Raw genomic sequence first — 27307 nt, 5'->3', positions numbered from 1 at the left:
AGGTATCTGTCCCCAGCGGCAGACTGGCTGGGGGGACGTGGGGCTCCAAGTAGTGGGGTGGGGACTACCATTCCTTCTCGGCCAGAAGCGGAGTCACAGGCAGGAGGACCTTCTCTGGCCTGCGGGTCACAGGTGTTGCACACACACAGCCCTCCCATTTCTAGTCTGGCCTGGTTAGGCTGGTCGAGCACAGCCGCCCCCTGCCTGTGGCTCTTTCCGTTCCCAGCTCTTTTGAGCTGTGCCTCTCGTTCCCAACATGCCCTTACCCCAAGAAACAACTCAGACGCAGAAGGGGAGAACACACACCAAGTTTTATTGGGGGGAAGCGGAGTATTTACAGAGGCAGGTAGACGAGAAGGGAGTCACACAGGTTGGGGAGATGGTGGGTACAAGGCAGACAAGATACAGAATGACCCCTGCACCCACCCTAACCCCGGGAAGGGCGGGGGAGCAGCCGGGGCCCAGGAAGACGGGCTGGGAAAGGACAGCAAGGGGCCTGAGTCCCTGGGCTGGGGGGCTCAGGGGCTTGTAAACATTGACCACTCTCAGAAGGGGATGGGGGTGGGAGAGGGCTCCCCCTACACTTCCTCACAGGGTTAAGGCCTCTCCAGGCTCAAGGGCCCCCTAAATTCAAAGTCTCTTTAGCTGGAGGGGGGAGGGGAAGGAAGAGACGGGGAAGAGTGTCATCCCCCCTCCCCCTGCATTGGCTGCGGCAGGGGTGGGGGCAGTTACATTCAGTCACAACAGTACTCCCCCAACACCTCTAATGCCGCCAAATACTGGCTCGAGGAAAGGGGGAGCTGGGGGGCCAGCAGCAGCAAGACATTTCCCCCTGGCCCATCACCCCCTTATTGCTTTAGAGAGAATATTGTCTTTTCACGGACGCTAACACTGTTGAAACCAGGGAGAAGCAGGTGGAGGGGGCCCCTCCACCCCCGAGGCCAGCTTTATCCCCCAACACTGACCCAGTTGCCACTTTGGTGCAAAAAAAAAAAAGTAAAAAAAAAAAAAAATCATCTCTCTGGGGATAGATGGGGAAAGAAAACTGGGGCCACTCCCCATTTCCCCAGGGCAGGAAGGATAAATACATTCATGGAGGGGAGGCAGTGGCAGAATCTTGCCCTAATACTGCACTCTGAGCAATGAGGTCCATGGGAGAAGTTAAATGAGAAATCCAAAAGATACAACAAACTTAAAAAAAAAAAACAAAACCCAAATGGAGACAAACCCAGGTAGGTGATTGGGAATAAGAAGTTGGTGAAGGGCAGCCTACCCCCGACCCAGGAGAGACAGACACTCCCATTCTTGACACCCCACCCCTACCCAACATTTAAAAACATGAGGGGAGCAGGGAGGGGAGAGGCCGCTTGCTCCTCTCCCATTTGGTCAATGGAGGGGTCAGGGCCGAGCTGGGTGGTCCATATCCCACACAGCTGGCTGCAGGTAGGGAGCTCCCTTCTAACAGCCCCGCACTGCAACCCGAAGCCCCAAGCGGCCCACTCCCGTGGCCTCCTCGGCCCCTCGCCTACCCTCTTCACAGGAGGAGCAACAGTCATTAAGTGGCGCCTCTCTCTCCAGCTCCTGGAGGAACTGCTCCGCCCCCACCTCGCTCGGGGTTGAGGCAGCGGGCACAGCAGGGGCTCGTGGCCCAGAGAATACATTCATGTGGCAAGGCAGGGAGCTGGGACTTTCAGCTTCACACCCAGGCCGGCCCCCCCGAATGGCAGCGGAGGGGGAAGCCCCTCACCAGGGCCAGAGTGGAAGTTCTGCCGGCCTGACAGCCAGATGAGGTTGGCACTGCCGGCCCTCTCCCATCCACCCTGTCAGCCGGCGCAGGGTGGCAGCCTGGGGTGCTGAGGCGGCCCGGCCCATTTGTGCAACTTTCCCCAGAAGCAGCAAAGCCAAGGGGCTACTTTGGCCCCCACCTCAGACGCCTCTGCCACAGTCACAGCAACAAGGGAGCCGTTCACAGCGGGTCCGGCCGGCGGGGCTGAGGGGGCCTCGCTGTGCAAACTGCTGGCACCCTAGCTTCCAGTTACCCCAGTGGCCCACCGTGTGGGGCAGGGAGGGTAAGTGCAGCCTCGGGGACCAGGCAGGACAGGTCCGTGGGTCCCGTGTCCCCACTGCCCCAAAATAACAGTGTGTTTTTTCTTTCAGTCTCCTAACCATTTTTTTTTTGTTTTTCTTTTTTCTTAAAAAAAAAAAAAAAAAAAAGAAAAAGAAAAAAACGAAACAAAAACCTCTGTGGATCTTCCATTGTCGCTCCCCCATCCCCAAAAGGGAAAGGGGGTGCTTAGAGTCTACTTCTTAACAATTTTTTTTTGTCTCTCCTAATGTTTTCTTCAATGTTGTTTAAAATTAAAAACAAAAACAAAACAAAAAAACCCTTCCCCCCAATCTGTAAAGTGCCTCGTGGTGGGTGAGTTAAGGTGCATCGTGTGGTTTGTAACAAGTGCTGGGGACCCTGCCCCTGCTTCCTCCTATGCTCCTCGTGGGGAGCCTGCAGTCTGGGGACCCAGGGGTCCAAGCCGCTGCTGCCGCCCCTGGCCTATAGCCCAGGGTGCTGGTGGGACGGGCTGGTCAGTAGTCATCCACGCTCTCGATCTCGCCAGAAGGTCCATGCAGGGAGTATCCTGAAGCCAGGGGAAGCTGGGCTTGAGCTCACCCACCCAGGCTCCTGCCCAGGGCTGAGGAGGGAGCCTCCTCCCCACTCCAAACTCACCCAAGATGCTGGGGTCCGAGTGCAGCATCAGTGCCCGCCTCTTGGCCTTGCTGCCCTCCCCAGAGCCGAGTTTGGTGCTGTGGTTGGTCTGAAAGGCTGTCTGCAGGGAGCCACTGCTCAGCCAAGCCTCCTGCAAAGCAGCAGAGAGGGAGGGGGTGCTCAGGGGAGCACTGGGCGCCCTCACTGCCTCTGGCCAGGGCTCTGTGAAACCTCACCTGCTGCTGCTGCTGCTGCCGCTGCTGGCTGGCCTTCTGCTTGGCCCTCCGCTCCAGGAATTGTTTGGCAAATTCTTTGGCTTCCAGCGTGTCCCCCAGGCAGGAACGGATATAATCATGGACGTCGTAGGGGGACTCCACCTCCTTGAGGATCGCTACAGCCATGGGCACTGCGGGGCGGGACGGGGCTGTCAGGGCCCACCCGACGCGGCTCTGGAGCCCCCAGCCCGGCCTCCCGGGGAGAGCCGCCGGTACCGTCCAGGCTGCCCGTGGCGCTCAGCGTGTGCAGCATCTGCTCACACCACTGGGTGAAGCCATCCTGGGGCCGGGGGATGCCCTGGAGCAGCTTCAGCAGCTTCTCCTCCTCCTCCGTCTTTTTGCGCACAGGCCGCCCTGACAGGTGGCTGTACGAGTCACTGAGCGGGATGGAGGTGAATCAGGGACGAAGACAGCAGTGAGCTCAGGAGTCCCGCATCCTTCCACCCCCACCCCTGCAGGCCCCAGCACCTACCTGAGAGAAGGGCTGCTGCGGCTGTTCTTCAGGCCCAGGCTGCGGGCCAGGCTCCCGCTGCTCTTGAGGGTGTCCTCCCAGAGCCCCAGGCCACTGCTGCCCCCACTCTTGTCGGGCCCGCCCCACAGCGGCCCAGCCTCAGATACCCACTGGTTCAGGGGGGCGGCGCCCAGGCCCCCGAGCTGCTACAGAGGGCAGTTAGTCAGGGTGGCCCAGGCGGGGACACGCACACTCGAGAACGCTGAGTGGGAGGTTGGTCCAGGTGGCACGGGGGGTGGGGGTGAGGTGAGGGCCTCAGAGAAGAGAGCGCCTCCAGGGTCACATGGGGACCAGCGCGCCCCCCACCCCGGGTCACCCCGGGAGCTGACCGGAAGGGGTTCCCGAGGGCCCCAAGGTGCCAGCCAGCAGGGGCCAGGCCCAGCCTGCTCACCACACGGTGGTTGGGAGCCGGGGCCCGCGACGGCTCCCGAGGCGGGGGCTGCTTGTGCATCTGCCGCTCGCCCTCCAGCTGCAGCTCCAGCAGCGTCTTCATGGACAGGCCCTGCTTGGCCAGGCCGGCCCACAGCGGGGGCGGGGAACTGGGCGCAGGAGGCACGGGGACGGCAGCCGCCGCCTGCTGCTGCTGGAGCAGCTTCAGCAGGAGCTCCTGCTGCCGCACCTGAGGCAGAGACGCGGTGAGGGCCGGCGGGCACCCCCGCACGGCCCAGGCAGCGCGCGCGCGCTCGGCCGGGCCCCCACCTGCTTGCGCCGAAACAGCTCCTCCTCCTCCTGCCGCCGCTTCTGCTCCTCCTGCTGCTGCTGCTGGCGGCGCTTCTCCTCTCGGCGCTTGCGCTCCTCCTCCTCCCGCTTCGCCCTGAGCTCCACTTCTCGGCGCTCCTGGAACTGGAGCGCTCGAGATCAGACCCGACGTCAGGCCTTCCCTGCCATGGCCCGGCCCCGACACCCGAGGACTCCAGCCCCAGACGCCCACTCACTTTATGTTGCAGCTGGAGTTGTTCTAGAATTGGACCCTGAGTCGAAGAGTTAATTGGTATGTCCCAAAGACTGGCCTCACCGCCTGCGGGGAGCAAGGGCAGCTGCAGGAGGGGGCTCAGGCCTCAGGGTACCCACCCACCCATGACTGTCGGGGATAGAGAGGGGACTCCAGGACTCGGGCCGGGCCGGGCCGGGCGGGGCAGCGGCTGGCCACACACCTGACTGTGATGAGGCTGAGGTATGTATGTCCCAGAGGGGGCCCGAGTCTGGCACTGACAAGGACCGGTTCATCGTCGGGAGCAAGTTCTGGTCCCCACCCCTGCGGAGCGAAGCACTGACACTCAGCACCCTAAAGCCATCTCCAGCCTGCACCCCACCCCCCCCACGACCCGAGGGCTGTGCGCGCGGCCACGGGAAGACAGAGCGAGGACCGGGCGTCCCACACACCTGGGGGGCTTGAGAGCTTGGAGCTGCTGCAGGAACGCGGTGATCTGCTGCTGCGGCGGTGGCGGCAGGTCCCCCAGAGCCGCCTTTTCCCGAAGCGCACACTGCGGGAGCTGGCGGCTGCCGAGAAGCGGGCGGGCATGAGGTGGGCCGGCCACAGGGCCAGCGGGGCCCTACTGACAAGCCCTGCTAGGCCCCCCATACCTGCCGACCAGCTGCAGAAACTGCTGGTGCTGCAGCTGCTGGTACAAGGCGGCTGCCGCCAGCTCCTGTTGCTTCTTCAGCCGCTCCTGGTCCATGTTTCCCTGAGTGAGGGCCAGAGAGTTCCGGCGGCTCTGACCTTGGCTTGCTCTGCAGCACCCGCTGCCATCCGCCAGGCTCCCACCTCCCGTCCCTGCTCTGTGCAAAGGGGGGTATGCTCACCAGCAGTGGGGGTGGTGAGGGCCCAGGGGCAAAGGGCACACGACCCCACATCTTGATCACCTCACCCAACGGCTGGAAGCCCTCATCACAGCCCCGCTTCACAAGCAGGGCCATGGAGAAATAGCCCGCCTGGAACCACTCCGCCATCTCCTGTGTCGTGAAGGGGCCTGGGCCAAGGGGAGGGGGGCCGCGGTCAGAAAGGTGCGCCAGAGGAGCCCTCGATGAGAACGGTGCTGTCCCCACGCCCCAGCAGCCCCTCCTGCATGCCCTGCTTCCCACGGGCACCTTGGATCTCCCCCTGCGGGTCCTTGTAGAACCACTTCCGGGCCGCGCCATGACTGAGGGGGAGGGCGGTGGCAGCTGCAGAGTGGCGCAGGCCCTGGGCCTGGATGGCGGCTGTGAACTGCTCCTCCTCCAGGGAGCTGTCCTGCAGGGAGGCCACGAGCTTCTCCGCCTCCTGGGAACCCAGGGAGAGAGGGGAAGGCTCAACCGGCCAAGCCCAGCAACATCAGACGGGGCTGGGGCTAAGGTGGGGTGGGGTCAAGAGAGCAGGTCCTAAACACAGTGGGACCGATGGGGAAAAGCCTGGAACCGGGGCAACGACAGACGGAATAAAGACTCTCTGTCCCCCCAGAGGGGAGGATCCCCAGAGCCTTCTCAGGCCCCCTCACACCTGCTGCAGGTGCTTCAAGCCTTCATCATCTTCCAGATCTCCAGGTGGGCCAGGGGGTGAGCCCACCCCAGAACTCAGCTGCACTGCTCTCATATCGTCTCCTAGACGGAGCAAAGAAGGGAAGGTGGAATGGGGGAGTCCAGAGAAGGGGGCGAGACAGTCCCCCTTCTACCACCCTTATTCCAGAAAAGTCGGCGCTAACTCTGGCCCCTCCACAAACACTCCTTGCACCTCCTTCCCACAGGGAAGGGGAGCGTCTTCCCCGCCAGCCCCAGTCTCCAGGCAAAGGGCGGCCCTGCCCTCCGGCTATACCTTCAGCTGCCGGCAGGTCCTTCTCCACAGCATCATCGCCTTCCCCGTTACCTCCCCAGAGTGGGCCCAAGCTGGGCAGTGGGGGCGGGGAGCTGGACTTCTCCTCCTGAGGAGGCAGTGGGGTCAGTTCCTTCCCACCTGAAAGGGAAGGGTAATTACCAGAATTCAAAACCAAAGAGCCGGAAGGCCTTAAAAATGATTTAGCACAAACCCTCCATTTGTGGCCAGAAGGGCCTCTGGGTATTGAGTCCACCCACGTATCTCTGGTCAACACAGCTAAGGTTCGGTGCACTGACACCACAAACCCCACTCTGCACGCTTCCTCTTTTGCCCCTCCGGCGATGGACGTGCATCCACACCACCGGCCAGGGCTGTACACACACCACCACTGGTTTAATACCGTGTTCGACAGATTCCAGGGACTGTCAAAGCTCATTTTGATTCTGCTTTGATTTTTATCTGACACTCGGCCTATCGGACACAGCCCTGCTGTTTCCAGGCTCCTCCCCACACCGTGTCGGCACCGGCCTCCCTCCGCGCTGCCCGCGGACCCCGCTCGCTCGAGGCTGCAGGCGTGCTCCTTGCCCCACCGCGCAGGCTTACCCGCCTCAGGCCCCTCCTCGTCCAGCCCTTCGGAAGGCTCTTCCTCCTCTTCCTCCAGACCCTGGAAGTCGAGCTCCTGTTCCTCAGGAATGGGCTCCTTGGGGCCCTTCTGCACAGGTTACGGGATATGACAGGGAGGTGAATGGCAGAGGAAAAAAGGATGGAGTGAGAGGACCCCCTCAGGGCAGGTTCCCACCAACCTCTAAGAAAAGTCTCCCCCTCGCCGCCTCGCAGATACCTTGAGAGGCAAGAAGGCCCCGGAGGCATCGAAGGTGCCCATTTCTTCATCCTCATCGTCCAGACACCACTCCGGGAGCCCATCCTTGTCGTCATCAAAGCCGTCAGGCCCTCGGCACCTCCGGAGGTGAGAGCTGCCCCCCCCACCCCTCCCCTCCTCTTCACCACACCCTCCTCGATCCCCTCGCAAATCAAATTCAAACTTGCGACGCTGGTCCCCATGTTCCCGCCAGCCAGCAGAGCGGGGGCCGCCATCTGGGCAGGAAAAGTCGGAGAAGGAGAATCGGTATCCCAGTCAAGCCAGAGTCCCCAGTCTTCTGCTGCCCACTGGGACCCCCCGGCCCGGAACAACTGGCATTTCCGGGACTGCATTCCCACCCACCCCGCTCCAGAACTCTCTGCTCCCTCTGCCTGGCCGCAGGTGCCCACCCTCACAGGAAGTTCTCACCGCCCGCCGCCCCCCACAGTGCCCACCTGGCCCCAATCTCACCAGGGCTGGCAGAGCGCCAGCGGTCGCCATCTCGCCGGGGTCCTGCCCCAAGTCTCCAGCTGCCCTCCTCCTCTTCCTCTTGCTCCTCTCGGAGAGAACGCCAGTTCTCGCTATCTGAGCGGGCATGCTCCTTCCTCGGGCCAGCCCCTCCCTCATCAAACCCGGATCGCGCTTGGGAGCAGGGGAAGACACAGTCAGCGGACGGCGGCCACGGTCCCTGCAAGACTCTTACTATACGCCTTGCTGGGAAAGAGGAGCCCAGCTCCGGGCCCTCCTGCCCCTACCACCTCCCCCAGGAAACATCCCCCAACCGGGGCCACCCATTTCAGTCCTCCCCCACCTCTTAACGACCTTCAGGGCCTGGCCACCACCCTCACCACTCTCCATACCTCCATCCCTCCTGGCCGACTTCTCAAACCGCCTCTCGCTTCTGTGGGAAGGACAGGTGTGGGTCAGAGGACAGTTCCGTCCCCGACCTGCACGATCTCTGCTCACCTTGTGCATTCTGCCCTGAGAGGTGCGGGGCGGGGGGACGGGGGTGGCGGGCTTGGAAGGAAGCCCAAGGGTGTGCCCAGAGAATCGGAAGGAAAAGGGCAGGGTCATGGGGGTCAGAGGGCACAGAGAGAGCTCTCTGACCAGGGCTAATCTGGTGGGTCTCCTCGTGCCCTCTGATGACAAAGACCCAAGCCTCCCTCCATGACACCCTGGGCCCTAACCCCGGGGCCCCTCTCTGCTCTGCCTCTATGCCACCTTCTCCCAGCCTGCACCTGTCATCCCAACTCTGGCTACGCTGGATCTCCCGGGGGTTTCGGCCAAAGGCCCCATCGCCTTCTTCAATGCTTCTTTGGTAAAAGCAACTGTCACCACGGCCGCGGCCTGGAGAAGGAATGAGGTGCGCGTGGGAAACCTGCCGGCTCACCCCTCCAAGTCCACAAGACCGCGAATCCCACCGCTGCCCGCCCCAGAACACGCCATCACCCCCCTCTACCTCGGCTCCGCGTGCTGCCCCTGCCACGGGAGGCGCCACCTAGGGGGGGACCAGCCCCTTTCCCCATCAGCCTCAGCACAGCCACACTGTTCACTGACAGGGAGAAGTTTCTCTGAGGAGGGAGCCAGGGGTGGGAGTGAGGACCCAGGCACCCGACCGCTCCCACCCCACCCACAACCGCAACTCCACCACCTGCCTTCCCAACTCCAGCCCCCTCCACGGTGGAGACGCGGCGCCGCCGGCAGGGCCCCACCTGCTCCTCCTCAGTCAGAGGCTCCAGGGCCAGGGGCTGCAGCGGCTCCTCCTGCAGCACCGCAGCAAACTCCTTGTCTTGCAGCTCATCGGGGACCTGTCAACCGGGGCAGGAGGTATCACATGCTCCTGGGCCCTCTCCACTGGCCAAGGCCAAGCGGGCAACTGGGCCACACCGCACCCCCACCCACCCCTACCTTGCTCTCCTTGACATAGAGGGCCAGCATCTCCTCTCGCCCGTAGCGATAGTCGGCCAGCTTGTATTTGGGCATGGCAGGGGATGGGGGTGGGGAGGCCACACTGCCACCACTAGAAAGGGCCCTCAGCCTGCAGAAAGGGCACGAGAAGGAGACAGACAGAAATCTGAGCAGCCCTGTCCTTCCCGGCTTCTCTACGCCACCCAAAGCACAACCTGACTCACCACTCAGGCCCAAAGTTGAGGGTCTCTGCTGCCATTGTGGAGCTGGGCGTGTCCTAGAGGTCGAGGGGATGAGCAGGGGAGGGGGAACCTGGTGTTCACTCTCCAAACACCTGTGGAGACGTGGGGGACACTGGGCCTTGGAGACGGCACGCCCGGAGAGCCCGAAGGATGAGGACTAGGTGGGTACAGTAATGGGCTCTATAAGGACTCGCCTAAGCCAGCCACGTGCCACTCACACCACGAGTTAACCAAAGAGTCACGCTGGAGGAAGGCCTGGGGGAGGGGAGGAAAACAGGCAGCCAGAGCCCCTTCCAGCTTCTGCAGGGGGATGCCCTCCCTCTGGCCCAGACTCACCTGGCAGCCTTGCCCAGGGAAGCAGGTAGGGCAGGGGCAGGGCTCTCTCCAGGCAAGGGCCTGTGCTGGAGTGAACCAGGGTCCCCAGGCAACTGGATGTTGGTCTGACCAGAGCAGTGCCCAGGGAGGGACCTTCACATCTGGGAAAGATCCTTATTGAGGGGCGAAGAGAAGAAAGTGGGGTTAAATTAGTGGTCAGACAGACCTCCCTGCCTCCAGCCCTCCTCCGTCTTGCATAACAAGAAGGCCCACAGCTGCCTGGAGGCTGCTGGTTACGGAGCACAGGGGACCCCAGCCCCTGCTCCTCCTCATCGCTGCCCTGCACGCATCAGGCCTCTCCAGCGGCCAGTTCACTCGGCGGAGCCCGGCGGAGGTGCTGGGGGTGTGGCAGGCACCTCCCGACAGCTCAGCGCTCTCGCCAAGTGGCCCAGCATTCAGTAAAAGGGTGCCTGAGGTACCCGTGGATGTTTACGACAAAGAGAAAACACACATACACACAAGCAGAAAACCCACTGGAGTCCCAAATGTTCTAGAGAGAGAAAAGGCCAGTTATTAAGAGGATTAGAAGTTTATCTGGGAGCAAAATTACCTCTCCTCTGAAAACACTCAGGTCTGGCTGCTTGGCAGCTAGAATCCAGAGACTCAGTTTGGGGAGAGACCAGGTACAAGGGGAGCGGGGGCTATTCCAGAGCCCGAGGTGGGGCGCGCTGAAGGCCGCGGCCGGCCACTCCAGCTAGCGTGCCCAGGGCTCACTCACCAGACCGGAGTCAACACCGAGGCCCGGTCCCTGGGATCAGGAAGAGCCCGATCGTAAGGACAGAGAGCCAAGAAGAGAACGACGTTACCGTGATACAAGCTAGGAAGAAGGCTCCCTCACCACAAAGCAGAAATAAGGTCAGAGTTACTGAAGCTGACAGAAGCGGCTGTGGTGGCGGCAGCGACCCGTCCCTCTAAGGAACAGCGGAGGCGGCTCTCAGGAGGCGGCACATCCCTGGTGGTTCCGAGCAGAGGGTGGGAGGGCAGGGTCTCAGGGAGCCGTGCAAGGGCTTCCCTCACTGGCTGGGGTGGAGGCTGGACCGGAGCACCTCCACAGTTCCCATCGACTCCAAGACTCCACAACTCTGGGAAGGAAGGAGGAAGAAGGGTTTCCACCAAAGGGGCCAGGTGAAAGCGGCCCTCCTCCACAGCTGCAGCCCAGAACACGAAGCAAACTCCACGACAGACACGGGACCCACCCCCAGAATCCCAGCATCCTAGGGTGAAATGCAGCTTGTGAGACCATCCCGAGCAGGGCTGACCTCCCCCGGCACGGGCGTCTCTTCTACAACAGACTCAGCTGGCCATTTCTGGAGCTGGAGCACGCCACAGCACATACGGCCGTCAGAGAAGACAGGCCTGTTGAAAAGCTCTTCCTGTCACTGTATTCGAGTAGCCCTCCCAGAACAGCCGAGTCCGGTTAGTTCTGTCTACGCTACAACCCTTATGTAATTTGGCCAACGAATGACTCTTGAAAACATTAGCTAAATAAAACATACTAGTCACGGAAGAACAAATATTGGATGATTCCTCTCACGTGAGATTACCAGGGGAGTCAAATTCAGAGGAACAGAGCAGAACAGTGGGTGCCAGGGCTGGGGGTGGGGGCAAGGAGAGTGGGGAGTTGTTTAACGGGGACAGTTTGAGCTGAAATAGGGCAGATGAAAAAGTTCTGGGGATGAGGTGGATGGCTGCACAACAACGTGATGAATGTATTTAACGCTGCAGAATCGTATCCTTAAAAATAGCTAGGGTGGGGGCTTCCCTGGTGGCGCAGTGGTTAAGAATCCGCCTGCCAATGCAGGGGACACGGGTTCAAGTCCTGGTCTGGTAAGATCCCACATGCTGCGGAGCAACTAAGCCCGTGTGCCACAACTACTGAGCCTGCGAGCCACAACTACTGAGCCCACATGCCACAACTACTGAGCCCACATGCCACAACTACTGAAGCCCGCGTGCCTAGAGCCCATGCTCCGCAACAAGAGAAGCCACCGCAATGAGAAGCCCGCGCACCGCAACGAAGAGTAGCCCCCGCTCGCCACAACTAGAGAAAGCCCGCACGCAGCAACGAAGACCCAACGCAGCCAAAAACAAATAAATAAAAATAATTTTTAAAAAATAGCTAACATGGTATATGTTATATTTGACCATTTTTAAAAGGTTTGTGGGGGGACTTCCCTGGCAGTCCAGTGGTTATTAGGACTCCATGCTTCCAATGCAGGGGGCGCAGGTTTGATCCCTGGTCGGGGAACTAGGATCCCACATGCCGCGTGGTGCGGCCAAAAAATAATAATAATAAAATAAACATGACTGGTAAAAAAAAAAAAAAAAAAAGGCTTAGTGGGAAAAGAAGACATTTGGGGATAGCTATCACATATTAAGTCTTCGTCACTCCAAGAAAAACACCCCACTTCCTTCAAACAAACTCAGGAGAGGCTGTTCTGAGCCTCTTCCAGGCCACCCCAGAAGAGCCCCATCCTAGACCGATGGGACAAAGAGTCCTGCGAGCATGGAAAGCTGCTGTGGGGTGAGAGGACAGAAAGGGGACAACTCACCCTCCCACCCCTCCAGGGAGTGGCAAAGGCGGCTGGCCGCCAGGCGCTTCCCACTTCAGCCGTCACCCTTCTGTCCTGGTTGTAAGGAGTGAACTGAGAAAAAGCGCTGGCTCCCGGCGTGAGAAGCAGGGAAACTACGGAGGCGAGAGAGAGGCAATCAGGCGAGAGGAAGTGGAGGAGCGGCCGGTGAGAGAGGTCAAGCATCTGGGCGGGCCCAGCCAGGGGAGGCCTGGGTCCCAGAAGCCGGTGGCTGCCTGGCCCTTCGACTGCGAGCTGCACACACGCGCCCCACCGGTTCTAGCTCCAAACAGGCGTGCGTCTTTCCCACGTGCTTCGTCAAAGCCACCATTTCTCAACTGGGGGCAACTCTGCTCCCCAGGACACATCCGGCAATATCGGGGGGACATCTGTGGTCGGTGTGACTGGGAGATGCTACTGGCATCCAGTGAGCAGAGGCCAGGCATGCTGCTAAACATCCTACGCTGCACAGGACAGCCCTCACCTCGAAGAGTTATCTGCGCCCAGATTATCAACAGGGGCACAGTCAAGAAACCCGCCTGTGCGCCGCAGGCAGAAGGTAACCATGCCTGTTGTCTATGGGGAAGAATGTGACAAGAGAAACCAAATTTACTCCAGCTCATTCCTGCCTCTGAAGAGCAAGGAAATCATTCCCTAATTACACTGTCCCATGAGAGAAATCTGCAATCCTGCCAGGAGGGAAATCCTCGGGAAAAGAACAGATTAAACAAAATTGTCCTAAGTCTATCACAAACTTTGAAAGCCCGGCATTTGGATCCCCTTCCAGTGAAGGAAAGAGCAGGAGGTGTTAGGCAGGGGACGGAGACAGCATCCCTCCCTGGCTACTTGACCTAAGGGTGTTGTGCTTAGCCCCCACCTCTCAGCATCTGTCTGCCTCATCTATCCACACCCCGCCCCCTTCTCCTTCTCAAGCCTCAGCGTACCCTCACTCCCCTAGCACCTGAATTACTGCTCTTAAAAGACTGCCCCCTGCCGGAGTCCAAGGGAGAGAACACACACTGGTCCTGGGTGCTCACGACAGGCTTGAGGGAACACGAGGGGAGCCTGTTCTCTGGGGTTCAGAACTCACAGGAGAAGGAAAAAATCCAGAGAATACGCAGTCCCAGTACACACTAAGTTAAGAACGTTATTTCCTCATTCCATCACCGCGAAAATTAGCCCCAATCCAGAGCAATGTGCTTTGGCACAGGAAGGCACCACTATTAACAGAAGTACAATACCAAATTCCCCAACATTTGAGCAACCACCCAGCCCCAAGCCTGTTGGAGGTGACTCCGCTCTTTCTCAGGATGGAAAGATTCTCCATGCGGGGTAGGAGAACTCTGAGACTTAAAAAGAGGTGCAAGCCCATGTTCTTCCCAGCTGGTCAGTTTTCCCAGCTCTGCCCTCTGAGCCATCATAACAACGCCCTACAGCATGTCTAGCAGTTAACAGTTTTCAAAACACTTTCACACTTTAACTCATTTGATCCCTTCTGCCCACTTGCCCAGTCTTGGGCTCCAGGCAGAGAAAACAAGGAAGGGAGGCTGCAGCTGCCCTGATGGGAGACGCTGACGTCTCTGACACCCTACCTGAGACTGGAGAAGGGGCACATGTGCAGCAAGAACCACCCCAAACTCACAAGCACACTTTGTGAGTTTTAAACCATTTTTCATTTCTCGTTAGAATTTTAAAAATCCTTCCCATAGGGACTTCCCTGGTTGTCCAGTGGTTAAGACTTCACCTTCCAATGCAGGGGCTGTGGGTTCGATCCCTGGTTGGGGAACTAAGATCCCACATACCTCACGGCCAAAAAACCAAAACATAAAAACAAAAAAAACACACAGAAGCAATACTGTAACAAATTCAATAAATACTTGAAAAATGGTCCACACCAAAAAAAAAAACCTTAAAAAAAAATCCTTCCCATAGCCACTTCTTCTCACCTCCTCTGCTCTCAAGTGGGGCTTTTTTTTTTTCCTATCCCAAACTCCAACTACAGATGTAAAAGTCAGGGCAAACTGGGGTCCTTTAATCCATCAAACCACAGACAACACTGACACATCCGCTGGCTGAGAAAGACAGGCCAGGAGTCTAAGAACAGAACTCACTTGACTGTAATCACCATGTGGGACCCCTCGAGGTCCCTGGTCCCCGCCATGGCAGCCACACAGAGCCCAGATCTGTTCCAACCCTGCCCGATGACACACTAGACCTACCATCTAGGAAATAAAACTGAGGCTGGGGTGATGGAGGGTGGCCTGGGACTGCACAGGGAATGGTACCGATGAAGGACCAGAAAGCAAACTCCCACACTGTGAGAAGCTAAGGGGACCAGCCTGTTGGTACCCAAGGTGTTTCAGGTGCAAAGCCAAGAGGCGGGGGCTAAACTGCAACCGCGTGTCAGCTCTCGGGCAGCAGAAAGGCTGTGGAGGCTGATCTCTGGAAAAGCAGCAATGAGAAGCAAGAGGGGAGTGAGACTGGGGTGGGTGGAAGAAAGAGCTGGCCAACAAGTACTGGTTGAGCATCTATCCCCGGGGCTAGGCCCGGCCCTATGATGGACCAGACCTGTACCCTCACTGGGAATTCTAGCAATGGCTGGGTAAGACGTGCGAGATGAGGGTCTTTTTAAAGTTAACTTGGGGGAAAAAAAAAAAAGGCAAAGTGTGAGGGGCCGTGACTGGGGAGCTGCTGCATCAGGGGAGATGGGCTGGGAAGGGCCCAGCCTGGCGACAGGACAGACTAAGGTGTTTCACACGGCCGGGCAACCGGGAGGAAGAAGACCCCAATGACCAAGCACTAATGTCGCTGCTGAAAGGAAATTTAGGCGAAGACCCAGGCGAAGTGCTGTGGTTAAGAGAAGAGGCTTCCACGTTAGCCAAAAGTCACGGAAAGCTTGGACTTTAAGACCCGCCGGGCCCAGCTCAGGCCGATAAGAAACCGGAGGCGCGTTGGGGGATATCTCCGGGGAGAACCGGGCACTAGGGTCCCGGGCCCCCGGGCAGAAGATGCGGGCGGGGGTAGGTGGGGGGCCTGGGACGGGCTTCCGAGGGCCGGAGAGCGACCGTTAGGAGCGCGGGGGTGGGAAGGAGGCGGGCCGGCCCGGGAGGACGGCGTGCCCTTCAGGGAGGGGGCGCCAGGTGCGGGGGCGCGGGCGGCCGCCCCCGGGAGGGAGCCGGCCTCCCTCCGGGCGGCGCGGGGGCCCGGCCCGCGCCGGGGGAGGGTCAGGCGGGGAGGGCCGGAGGGCGGGCACACCGGGCGTCGGGGGCGGCGGCCTCGGGAGGAGACGGGGGAGGGTCCGTGCCGGCGGCCCGCGCTCCCGCTTTGGCTCTCGCAGGCTCGGCGCGGCCGCCTCGGCGTCGGGGGCGGGCCTGGCTCGGGCCCGGCCGCGGGCCGGGGTCCGTGGGGCCGCCGGGCGCTTACCGCGGCGGGCGGGCGGCGCGAGGCTCCGGTCCCGGGGCGTTGGCGACGCGCGGCGGGCCGGGGGGCGGCGGCGGCGGGGGAGGGGGCGCTGGCGCTCCCGCGGCGGCCGCTCCTCTGTGTTTGTGTTTGTAGCAAGATGGCTGCCCGCCTCGCACCACGTGACGCGGACGCGGGGCCGCCGGGCCGCCCCCTCCGCCCCCGCCGCGGCCGCCGCCACCGCCACTGCCCCCCTCTGCTGCTCCGGCCCGCTCCGACCCGCAAGGCCAAGCGCGCTCCTAGCGTGCCCGGCGGGCGCGGCCCGGATGCCCGTCGCCCCCGACCCCCCCCCCCGGCACGTGACCCGGGAGCCCGGTGCCTCACGTGACACAGCCTGCTGCGGGCCGGGGGGGTGGTGAGGGTGTCCCCAGGGTGCTCCCCGGCTGCCCCCCCGCACGTGATGCGCGACCATCGCGACGAAGGCCGCCGCTAGCGGCATCGCCCGCCTCCCGGACGGTCGGCTTCCTCCGGGAAGCCCGCCTGGATTGAAGGAGACCACGTACAACCCAGAGGTGTGTTCATCAGACATCCCCGGGGTATATGAAATAAACGAGGAACCTAATGGTTTAGAAACAGTCCGAGGCAGCACTGGCTGGTGAGACCTGGAGTTTCTATCTGGCTCCGCCACCGACTAGCCCCCTAGACCTCGGGGGCGAAGGAGTTGACGCCGTCGGGCCTCAGTTTCTGTTTTATAGTAAGGTATTGATGCTCTGCTCCGCCCCATCCCTGGCCCCCATTTCACTCCCGGAGTGCTGAAAGAATTAAAATAGGTGAGTGTGAAAGGCTTCGAAAAGAGAGAAACTACTATGCAAATGTGAGAAGTAGATTGACACCGCCTTTGTTTAAAAAGGTTTTCCAGAATGACTTTTCCGATTCCCTGAACTTTTTAGGATGAAAAAGTCCTGTGTGTGTTTTCACCGTTTTCTTTGGAAGTTACGCCAGAATGTATACTCTACTTCCCAGCTTCCTAAAACAGCCGTTACCAAAAACAATAAAATCCTCAGGACAGGGAAGGGTAAATTCAGACTTGGAACTTGAGTCCTCTGTGTTTCGCCAAAACGGAGCGCCGACCTCCGGAGCTACCAGGAAGGCCCTTTGTTCTTGCACGGAGCACACCCCAGGTTTCGTGTCTGCTTTTTTCAGTTCCCTTGTCTTTCTTGCAGTCAGGATTCCTGCCTCAGTGTAGTCAGTGAAGCTGCTTGTTCACAGGCTGGAAAATGCAATTGTTTAAAGCGAGGGCTTGTGTGCTGGTTCCATCCCATACTGACCGTGGTCTTGGGCAACTTTACTCATCTCTGAGTATCTGGATTGCATGGTAAAGCACTTAACACAGTGCTTGGTATAGGGCAGGCACTCCACAAATGTTAGCTAGTAGGGCCTTCTGGGTCCACAGTATTCACATTGTTAACTGTATGAAAATGTATCAACAGAATCCAATCTCCAATCAGGTTCTTCTCCTAGAACAAAGTTCTCAAGTTTATGACAGCTGTTTTTTCTTACTCCAAAGCTTTTTTTCCCTCCGCTTTCCTAGATTGTGTCCTACCCTCTGAATAAGGTCTTAGCCTTTTAGCCTGTTTTAATTATTAATTAGCAAATGTGAGATTGTAAATTATGGTGGAGAAATGGTACAGGGGAAAAGGGGAAATCCCTGTGAAGGGGAAGCAGTCAGGGACAGTGGTGGCCTGTGCTGAGCAGGAAGGAAGGGCAGGATTTGGGTAGATTTAAGAAAAGTGAGTATCAGCTTTAGAATAGTGACAAGCCAGGCTGATGGGAGAAGAGGACCTGGATTGCTAGTTGGATGAGACGTGAAGTGAAACTTAAGTTGAGGGCTTCGAATGCTATCATGAAAATGTTTTTGATTGGACAGTAGTACCTACCTACCTACCTACCAGATGCTTTGCGTCAGGGAGAGCACGCTGGACTCCAAGGTAGGAGATTGGAGTGATTGATCGATCACCCCGGGTTTCCTGTATACCAGCTTGTGATCCTGGCCAAGTAATCTCCCCCAGCCGTAAAGTGAGAATGCGTTTGCTGCTGATGACACTGTGGAAATTGAATTGTATAAGCACCCTCTTTGAGAAAGGAAACAAATCAGAACTGTGAATCTCCCGTACAAAATTAAAGAAAAAAATTTGAATGAAGAAATCACTTGGACCTAAGATATTTTTGTTTATTCAGGTTTATTCAAGACTATGCTGTAAAATGTCTTGGTCTGTGTTATTTCAAATTTGGAAGCTTTTGAACTAAACAAATTGATGTGGTTAGATGATTTATCGAGATGAAAGGGAAGTCTCAAGTAAGAGTAAACAGCCAAACTCTGCCTTTTTTTCTAATGGCAGATTCCCCTGCAGTGTTTTCCTTCGATGAAATGCAAAATGGTAAGGACCATCTTAGTGTCAAATCAGGGTATTACAATGCCTGGCTTCACCCACCTAAATTGCGAACCTTTATATTTATCTGTATGTCAAAGTTTGGAAAACATTTTAAATATCATGAAAAGACACACAGCCTGAGTAATGGAGTGATAGCTCATAAACTGTGCTTATTGTTAATTATCAGACAGAATGGGCCTTACAATTAATTTATTGCATTCAGAGTTACTTTCCTCCATGAGCTAAGTTCATTGGTCAGTCAAGTGTAAATGCTTGTCAAGTCACCAATGCAAAATCACCACATTGCTAAATCCACTGGTTTGTTATCTTATGTGGCCTATCAGCAGCATATGACACAGCTGGTCACTACCTCTTCCAAGAAATGCTTTCTTCACCTGGCCTCCAGATCACCATATCCCTTGGTTTTCCTCCTAGCTCATCAGCTGCTCCTTCTGAATCCTTTGCTGGTTCCCTCCTACTTCCCTATCTCCCAGGGCTCAGACCTTCCGGACCTCTCCATTGTAACAGGAGGGACTGCACAGGATCTGAGCCCGACTGCTAGACATTACTGCCTCACCTTAGCCATTGCTTCCTTTGGAAAACTTTGCATCCCCCCAAGGTCATATTGGCTGTACCTCCTTGAGGGTCCACCGAACCCTATACATGCTCCATGCTGAACAGTGGTCACACTGCCTTGCTCATCTTGTTTGCCTTCCACAGTAAACTCTGAGCTGCTCAGCACAGTATTGTTCTAGGATGTATCTAGTCTTCCAGCAGCCTAATGGGTCTCCTTGATCCAACTTTTATTGCTGAGTAGTATTCCATGGTATGGATGTACCACACTTTCAATGGGTGATGTAACCAGTCACCCATTGAAAGACACATGGGTTGTTTCCTGTCTGGGGCTATTACAAACACTGCTATTACAAAAACTGCTATGGACATTTGTGTACGAGTTTGTAAATTCCCATGTGTGCTCTTGCTGGGTCATATGGTGAGTGTGTGTTTAATTTTAGAAGAAACTGCCAAACTATTTTCCAGAGTGGCTGGACCATTGAACATTTCCACAGTGTATGAGAGATCCAATTTCTCTGCATTCTCCTAAACACTTAGTATTGTCAAAATTTTTAATTTTACACATTCTAATAGGTGGGTAGTGGCATCTCATCATGGTTTTAATTGCATTTCCATAATGGCTGTGTTGAACATCTTATGTGCCTATTTGTCATCCTTATACCCTCTTTGCTAAAGAACCCTCTGTTCAAGACTTTTGCCCATTTTCTAATTGTTTTTGTTTGTTTTTGGTCTTTTTTGGCTGCGCCGGGTCTTAGTTGCAGCACTCGGGATCTTCGTTGTGGCATGCGGGATCTTTTAGTTGCAGCATGCGAACTCTTAGTTGCAGCATGTGGGATCTAGTTCCCTGACCAGGGATGGAACCCGGGCCCACTGCATTGGGAGCACGGAGTCTTAGCCTCTGGACCACCAGGGAAGTCCGTAATTGAGTTATTTTCTAACGCTTGAATTTAGAGTTCTTTATCTATTCTGGATACAAGTGCATTGTTGGATATGTGATTTGCAGGTATTTTCTCCCAGTCTGTGGCTGGGTGGTCTTTCACAGAGTAAAAGTTTTTAATTTTGATGAAATACAACTTATCAATTTTTTTCTCTTTTTTTTTTTTTAAAGCATACATTACTTTTCACATTTATTTATTTATTTATTTATGGCTGTGTTGGGTCTTCGTTGCTGTGCATGGGCTTTCTCCAGTTGTGGCGAACAGGGGCCACTCTTCGCTGCAGTGCGCGAGCCTCTCATTGCAGTGGCCTCTCATGCTGTGGAGCACGGGCTCCAGGTACGCGGGCCCCAGTAGTTGTGGCACGTGGGCTCAGCAGCTGTGGCTCACAGGCTCTAGAGCGCAGGCTCAGTAGTTGTGGCTCACGGGCTCAGCTGCTCCACGGCATGCGGGATCCTCCTGGACCAGGGCTCGAACCCGTGTCCTCTGCACTAGCAGTTGGACTCCCAACCACTGCGCCACCAGGGAAGTCCCCAATTCTTTTCTTTAATGGATCGTGCCTTTGGAGTTGTATCTAAGAACTCTTTACCTGACCCTATGTCATGAAGACTTTTTTTCCTATATTTCTTCTGAAAGTTTTATAATTTTCCATTTTATGTTTAGATCTACCATCCATTTTGTGTTTTTTGCATAGGGCTGAGGTTCAGTTCTTTGCCTATTTATTCGGTTGTTTTAGCACCACTTGCTGAAAAGACTCATTCTTTCCCCATTCAGCTGCTTTTGCACCTTTGCCAAAAATCAGCTGGCTGACTTTTCCGCACCAGCCAGACAGGGGTCCATACGGCGTTGTTCTGGATTCCCATCGTAACTTAAAGGGAAACTTTCACAATTTCCAGAGCCCTTGATGTCCTGCAAATGAAGGAGGAGGATGTCCTCAAATTCCTTGCAGTAGGAACCCGCTTAGGTGGCACCAACCCTGACTTCCAAATGGAACAGTACACCTACAAAAGGAAAAGTGATGACATCTACATCATAAATCTGAAGAGAACTTGGGGGAAGCTTCTGTTGGCAGCTCATGCCACTGTTGCCATTGAAAACCCAGCTGATGTCAGTATCATATCCTCCAGGAATACTGGCCAGCGAGCTGGGCTGAAGTTTGCCGCTGCCACTGGAGCCACTCCTATTGCTGGCCGCTTCACCCCTGGAACCTTCACTAACCAGATCCAGGCAGCCTTCCGGGAGCCAGGACTTCCGGCGGCTGCTGATCCCAGGGCTGACCACCTGCCTCTCCCAGAGGCCTCTTATGTTAACCTGTCTACCACTGCTCTGTGTAACGCAGACTCTCCTCTGCGATAATGTGGACATTGCCATCCCATGCAACAACAAGGGAGCTCACTCAGTGGGTCTGATGTGGTGGATGCTTGCCCGGGAAGTTCTGCGCATGCGTGGCACCATCTCCCGTGAACACCCATGGGAGGTCATGCCTCATCTCTACTTCTACAGAGATCCTGAAGAAATTGAAAAGGACGAGCAGGCAGCAGCTGAGAAGGCTGTGACCAAGGAGGAATTTCAGGATGAATGGATCGCTCCAGCTCCTGAGTTCACTGCTACTCAGCAGGAGGCGGTGGACTGGTCTGAAGGAGTGCAGGTGCCCTCTGTGCCTATTCAGCAGTTCCCCACTGACTGGAGCGCTCAGCCTGCCACTGAACACTGGTCTGCTCAGGCCGCTGAGTGGGTAGGAACAAGCACCCAGTGGTCTTAAGCAGTTCTTCCACAGACTCTTAAAATGGAAATAGGTTGACGGAAAATAAACCGTTTCTTAAAAAAAAAAAAAAATCAGCTGGCTGTACTTGTGTGAATCTATTTCTAGGTTCTCTATTCCATTTTATTGATGATTGTGTCTGTCCCTTGGCAGATATCACAGTGTCTTGATATTGTGTTTACATAGTAAGTCTTAAAATCAGGTGGTGTGATTCCAACTTTTTGTTTTTCAAAATTGCTTTAACTTCTCTTGCCTTGCCATATAAACTTTACAATAAACTTATTTACATCTACAAAACTTCTTGCTGGGATTTTCATAGGAATTGCATTAAATTTGGAGAGAATTGACATCTATACTACGTTGAATATTCCAATACGTGGACACGGTGTATCTCTCCATTAATTTAGATCTTTGATTAGCATTTTGTAGTCTTAAGCAGAGTTTGTACGTTTTGTTACATTTATACTTAAATATTTTTCGCTCCCCCTCCTTTCCTCCTCCCCCTTCCCCTCTCTCTCTGGAGTGATTGTAAATGATTTTAAATTTTGGTTTCCAGTTGTTTATTGCCATTATATAGAAATACAATTGATTTTTTTTTTAACTTTTTTTTTTTTTTGGCTGCCTTGGGTCTTCGTTGCTGCGCACGGGCTTTCTCTAGTTGCGGCGAGCGGGGGCTACTCTTCGTTGCACTGTGTGGCTTCTCACTGCGGTGGCTTCTCGTTGTGGAGCACAGGCTCTAGGCATGCAGGCCTCAGTAGTTGTGGCTCGTGGGCTCTAGAGCGCAGGCTCAATAGTTGTGGCGCACGGCCTTAGTTGCTCCGTGGCATGTGGGATCTTTCCGGACCAGGGCTTGAACCCTTGTCCCCTGCATTGGCAGGCGGATTCTTTTTTTTTTTTAAATTTATTTATTTATTTATTTATTTTTGGCTGTGTTGGGTCTTCGTTTCTGTGCAAGGGCTTTCTCTAGTTGTGGCAAGCGGGGGCCACTCTTCATCGCGGTGCGCGGGCCCCTCACTATCGTGGCCTCTCTTGTTGCGGAGCGCAGGCTCAGTAGTTGTGGCTCATGGGCCTAGTCGCTCCACGGCATGTGGGATCCTCCCAGACCAGGGCTCGAACCCATGTCCCCTGCATTAGCAGGCAGATTCTCAACCACTGCGCCACCAGGGAAGCCCGGCAGGCGGATTCTTAACCACTGCGCCACCAGGGAAGCCCTACAATTGATTTTTGTATGTTAATCTTGTATCCTGCAAACTTGCTAATAAGCTAATTTATTAATTATATGTTTTTTTGTAGATTCCTTGGGACTTTTAATGTATATACAATCATGTCATCTGCAAATAGAGACAGTTTTTTTTTCTTCCTTTACAATCTTTTCTTTGCCTTATTGCACTGGCTGGGACTTCCAACAATGAGAGTGGTGAGAGACGACATCCTTCCCTTGTTCTTGATTTTAAGAGAAAGGTGTCCAGTCTTACACTATTAAGTATGATGGGAAGCTGTAGTTTTTTGTAGATGCTCTTTACCAGGTTGAGGAAGTTCCTTCCATTCTCTTTTTACTAAGAGCTCTTATCATAAATGGGTACTAAATTATGTTAAGTGGTTTTTCTGTATCAATTGACATGATCATATGTGTTTTTTTCTTTAACTTGTTAATATGGTAGGTAATACTGATTTGTTTTCTTATACTGAACCAGTCCTGCATCTTTGGAATAAACTCTACTTGGTTCTGGTATATCACTCTTTTTATATACTGCTGGATTCAGTTTGCTAACATTTTGTTGAAGATTTTTGTGTTGTTCATGAGAGGTATCCATCTGTGATTTTTCTTCTTTTGTATGATCTTTGTCTGGTTTTGGCCTCATAAAATTAATTAGGAAATGTACCTTCCTCTTCTGTTTTCTGGAAGAGATTGTGTAGAATTTGTGTTACTTCCTTTTTTTTTTTTTTTTGGTAGAATTCACCAGGAAAACTGTGTGGGCCTAGATATTTCTTTTTCTAAAGTTTTTTTTTTTTAACTATGAATTTAATTACCTTAATAGTTACAGAGTTATTCAGATGATCTATTTCATCTTGGGTTAGTTTGGTAGTTTGTTTTCTAGGAGCTGGTCCATTTTATCTAAGCTGTAGAATTTATGTGTGTAGAGTTGTTTGTATTGTTCTCCAAGTATAATTTAATGTTTATGGGATCTTTAGTGCTATCCCCTCTTTCATTTCTTTTTTTTTTTTTTTAAAGCCAGTATGAATTTTTTTTTTTTAATTTTTATTTATTTATTTATTTTTATTTATTTATGGCTCTGTTGGGTCTTCGTTTCTGTGCGAGGGCTTTCTCTAGTTGTGGCAAGCAGGGGCCACTCTTCATCGCGGTGCGCGGGCCTCTCACTATCGCGGCCTCTCTCGCTGCGGAGCGCAGGCTCCAGACGCGCAGGCTCAGTAGTTGTGGCTCACGGGCCCAGCCGCTCCGTGGCATGTGGGACCTTCCCAGACCAGGGCTCGAACCCGTGTCCCCTGCATTGGCAGGCAGATTCTCAACCACTGTGCCACCAGGGAAGCCCCCCCTCTTTCATTTCTGATAATCATAATTTGCGTCTTCTTTTTCTTGTTCTCTCTTTTTTGTCAGTCTTGCTAGAGGTCAATTTTATTGACTTTTTCAAAGAACCAGCTTCTGGTTTGAGTTTCTTTATTGTTCTTCTGTGTTCAGTTTCATTGATATTTGCTCTTTATTATTTCCTCCCATCTTCTCCCTTTGGCTTTACTTTTTCTAGTTCCTTGAGGTGGAAGCTTAGGTTATGCTCCCATTCTTTTAAAAATACTGTTCCGTGTTTCCAGAATACTCCTTGCTTCCCTGAAGAATTCCTGTTTGTCCATCAAAACTCTGTTCAGATGTCACTTCTGAGATGGAGTAAGGTTGTAGCCAGCATTTCCTCTTCAACCCCAAATAACCCCCCAAACTTGTAAGAATCTGAACCTAAAAGAACCACAGGATTTAAATGGTGCTGGGAGAGAAGTTCTCAGGAGCCTGGCCTCTTTCCAACCTCCAGTCAAATGGGGTCAGACTCTACCCCAGGCAACTAGAGAGAGGTCTAGTGGGGGTGGGTGGGAGGGGCGGTGTGCTTAAAAATGCCAGCTCAGGGACTTCCCTGGTGGTCCAGGGGTTAAGACTCTGCGCTCCCAATGCAAGGGTCCCGGGTTCCATCCCCTGTCAGGGAACTAGATCCCACATGCTGCAACTAAGAGCCCGCATGTCACAACTAAGACCCAGCACGGCCAAATAAATAAATTTTTTTTTAATTAAAAAAAAAAAAATCCAACTCACGTGTAGGCTTACAGTTTGTAAGGTTATATTGGGTTTTGCAACTCAGTAGCAAGACAGGAATTCTCATCCCCATTTGAGTGATGAGGGAACTCAAGCGGAGAGTAGTTGAGGTCCTCACTGCAGGTCTAACTCATTTTCAAATGGAACTCTACAGAAGCTAAACCAATCTGGGCAGAAAACCCCTTCCCACTGGCTTTGGGGAGCCACCAACCCCCAGGTGTTGCCCTGCACTTTCCCGCCAGGGGGCGCACGTCCATACTCCCAGGTGGCGGGCAGTGACCGAAGAGCTGGTGGCGGGTGGGGGTGGTGGAGGGGTGCGAGTGGGTCAGGGGGCCCCAGGGGAGCTGTGAAGGCTGGGCCTGCGGCTCATAGCTCGCGTCCCCAGGGGCTGGCCTGGGAGGTCAGCCCTGCCAGACGCAGGGAAGAAGGACGGGTCCCCGTGAACTGAAGAGGAGTCCCGGAGAGCTGTCCTCCGCCAAGGGCCGGGCCTCGCCACTCGTTACCCGCCCTCGGTCTTTGGGCAACAGGAACCTTGGGCGGGAGGTCAGTTCTGCCAACTCTGCCACACCTCCTCTGACCCGAGGAACTGCGATGGACGCGAGAGTGCAGACTTGACTTCAGACCCCTTCGCGATCACGTTCTATGGAACTCGCCGCCCTCCCTGCTATCTTTGTAAGACCCTTACCCCCAAATCCTCCACGCCCCTACAATAGCCTCCTCTCCTCCCTTCTCCCCTTCGGGACACCTCCGCGAACCGGGGACTCGGATTGGCCCAGGAAAGCTGACCTCCCCTTCCCAGATCCTCCCCAGCTCCGACTTGGTACACGCCTCCCGCCTCTGCGCCCCGCCTGGGAGGCGTACACGTGGTAGATCCCATCACCCCCGGAAGCCTCGCGTTACTCAAACACATCGCGCGGTTTTGCGAGCTCTCAGGAAAGGGGCGGGAGAACGGAGGCCAGGAAGGCGATTCGTGGATCCCGCTGGCTTGGCTGCAGGGGATGAGCGCGCGTGCGTACTCGGCACCCTTTTCAGGAGCCTGGCGCCGGGTGTGTTCTAGCGCTCGAGCGTTCCGGCGGCGTTCACTTTTCCTTCTCTTGCCTTCTTGGGGCCTGCGGGTCGCGGGCAGCGCCCTCTATTCCGGCCGGTCGGCGCAACGCTTGAGTGCCCTGGCAGGGGAGCGGGCCGCGGCGCGTGGAGAGCACTGTGGACCGGAGAGAGTAGGCGCGGAAGAGCTGGGGAAAGGGGGCGGTGGAGGGGCCTGGAGGTTGGGGGCGATGTGATGAATGAGTAGGAACTGGGGGTGGGGGAGATGCGGGAGCTTGAGGTCAGTAGAAGGGGACTGAGAGTGGAAGGGAATACGGGCGTCGAGTGCGCCTTCTCCCGGCTTCACCCTTTGGGCAGGAAACGGGGTGGGAAAGGAAGCGTTGGTCGCTCGTCACCCCTGGCTGATCTCGTCTCTTCCTCGTGCCAGGGCAAACAGCATGGCCGAAAACCGAGAGCCCCGCGGAGCCGTCGAGGCTGAGCTGGACCCGGTGGAGTACACCCTGCGGAAGCGGCTCCCCCATCGCCTGCCCCGGAGGCCCAATGACATTTATGTCAACATGAAGACTGACTTTAAGGCCCAGCTGGCCCGCTGCCAGAAACTGCTGGATGGAGGGGCTCGGGGTCAGAACGCATGCAATGAGATCTACATCCACGGCTTGGGCCTGGCCATCAACCGCGCCATCAACATTGCCCTACAGCTGCAGGCTGGCAGCTTCGGGTCCTTGCAGGTGGCTGCCAGTACCTCCACCGTGGAGCTTGTCGATGAACTGGAACCGGAGATTGATACGCGAGAGCCGCTGACCCGGATCCGCAACAACTCGGCCATCCACATCCGTGTCTTCAGGGTCACACCCAAGTGATTGAGATGAGGCTGGCCCAGCTTATCCACCCACCCCCGTACAGCTAGGCTCAGATGTGGCTCTTCTTGTACTGAGTACTGTCATGGACCTTCTACCAGAGCCATATAGGGAAAAGCCTGTCCCCTCGCAGCCCAGAGGACTCTGAATTGAGAGGGCGAATATTGTCTTTTGTTGGGCCCAAGCAGTGGGGCCTCCTGAATCTTTGCAGTCTGTAACCATTGTCCTATACAATAAAAAGTATCAAGTTGTGTTGGTGCCCGGCCACCCCGCTGCACTGCCTCTCCCCTGTGTAAATTCTGGAAAGGAGAGTAGGAAAGAACTTTACAAGGCTTTAGGTACAGGAGGGGAACCCCAGTGTTTCCTGCCGTCACAGAAAGAGCATAAATTGTACTACGGATACTGCAACCTAAAACTTTAGTACAGTGCAGAAGCCTGACAATTCCAATGTTTGCTTTAAAATATTTCATCCTCACAGAAGAAGGCAGGGCAGATAAAGTATATACTCTCACCCGCTGGAGTGCAGCTGGGGTGTAGTTGTATGCTAGGAAAGCATCAGGTTCTCTGCTGGCGGTTCCCAGGCAAAGGAAGGGTGAGGGTTTAAGGATGAAGAAAGCAAACAAAGATGGGGGCCTCCTTTGTATCAGCCTGTGGTAGAGACTGAGACACTGCTTCATTTGATTCCTGGTCCTGAGGGGCCCAAATTGTTCTAAACAGCTATGGTCCAGAGCCCTTCAGACCCTTGTGGCTGGGCTGTTCT

The 27307-nt window shown here is 55.4% G+C and overlaps 2 protein-coding genes and 1 pseudogene across 7 annotated transcripts; 2 read left to right on the top strand and 1 right to left on the bottom strand.

The window, feature by feature from the left end:
- Window positions 1-292: 292 nt before the first annotated feature.
- GIGYF1 (GRB10 interacting GYF protein 1) lies at window positions 293-15781 on the bottom strand. The gene is given in 28 exon segments (XM_082361283.1): window positions 293-2633; window positions 2723-2894; window positions 2896-3107; window positions 3193-3353; window positions 3449-3633; window positions 3879-4106; window positions 4187-4330; window positions 4423-4505; window positions 4642-4742; window positions 4871-4987; window positions 5072-5172; window positions 5291-5457; window positions 5576-5747; window positions 5964-6064; window positions 6276-6413; window positions 6879-6987; window positions 7117-7370; window positions 7606-7776; window positions 7995-8035; window positions 8373-8481; window positions 8594-8705; window positions 8847-8942; window positions 9043-9172; window positions 9267-9376; window positions 9621-9772; window positions 10498-10741; window positions 12212-12345; window positions 15653-15781. Coding segments are annotated over 24 exon segments (3192 nt in total). The 5' UTR covers window positions 9302-9376; window positions 9621-9772; window positions 10498-10741; window positions 12212-12345; window positions 15653-15781; the 3' UTR covers window positions 293-2580.
- Window positions 15782-15929: 148 nt separating this feature from the next.
- POP7 (POP7 homolog, ribonuclease P/MRP subunit) lies at window positions 15930-26803 on the top strand. 5 transcript variants are annotated; one of them, XM_082361335.1, is made up of 2 exons: window positions 15930-16200; window positions 26118-26803. In XM_082361335.1, the coding sequence occupies exon 2, from the start codon at window positions 26128-26130 to the stop codon at window positions 26548-26550; it is 423 nt and encodes a 140-aa protein (XP_082217461.1). In that variant the 5' UTR covers window positions 15930-16200; window positions 26118-26127; the 3' UTR covers window positions 26551-26803. The 5 variants fall into 5 exon arrangements, with proteins under 5 accessions (XP_082217461.1, XP_082217462.1, XP_082217460.1 ...); XM_082361336.1 differs by lacking the exon at window positions 15930-16200 and adding an exon at window positions 25238-25318; XM_082361334.1 differs by lacking the exon at window positions 15930-16200 and adding an exon at window positions 25611-25867.
- Window positions 19873-21630, top strand: LOC309613858 (small ribosomal subunit protein uS2-like; annotated as a pseudogene). The gene is made up of 2 exons (XR_014249791.1): window positions 19873-19910; window positions 20468-21630. The product of XR_014249791.1 is annotated as a small ribosomal subunit protein uS2-like (transcript).
- Window positions 26804-27307: the final 504 nt, after the last annotated feature.

Source organism: Balaenoptera borealis (genome assembly GCF_965194805.1).
Source record: "Balaenoptera borealis genome assembly, chromosome: 16".
In the NCBI taxonomy this organism is placed as follows: Eukaryota; Metazoa; Chordata; class Mammalia; order Artiodactyla; family Balaenopteridae; genus Balaenoptera; species Balaenoptera borealis.
The sequence above is the reverse complement of the archived record's forward strand: the minus strand, read 5'-3'. Positions and strand labels throughout refer to the sequence as shown.

Bases quoted from the DNA above. Each gene is read 5' to 3' on its own strand.
- POP7 (XM_082361335.1), top strand. From the start codon at position 26,128: ATGGCCGAAAACCGAGAGCCCCGCGGAGCCGTCGAGGCTGAGCTGGAC.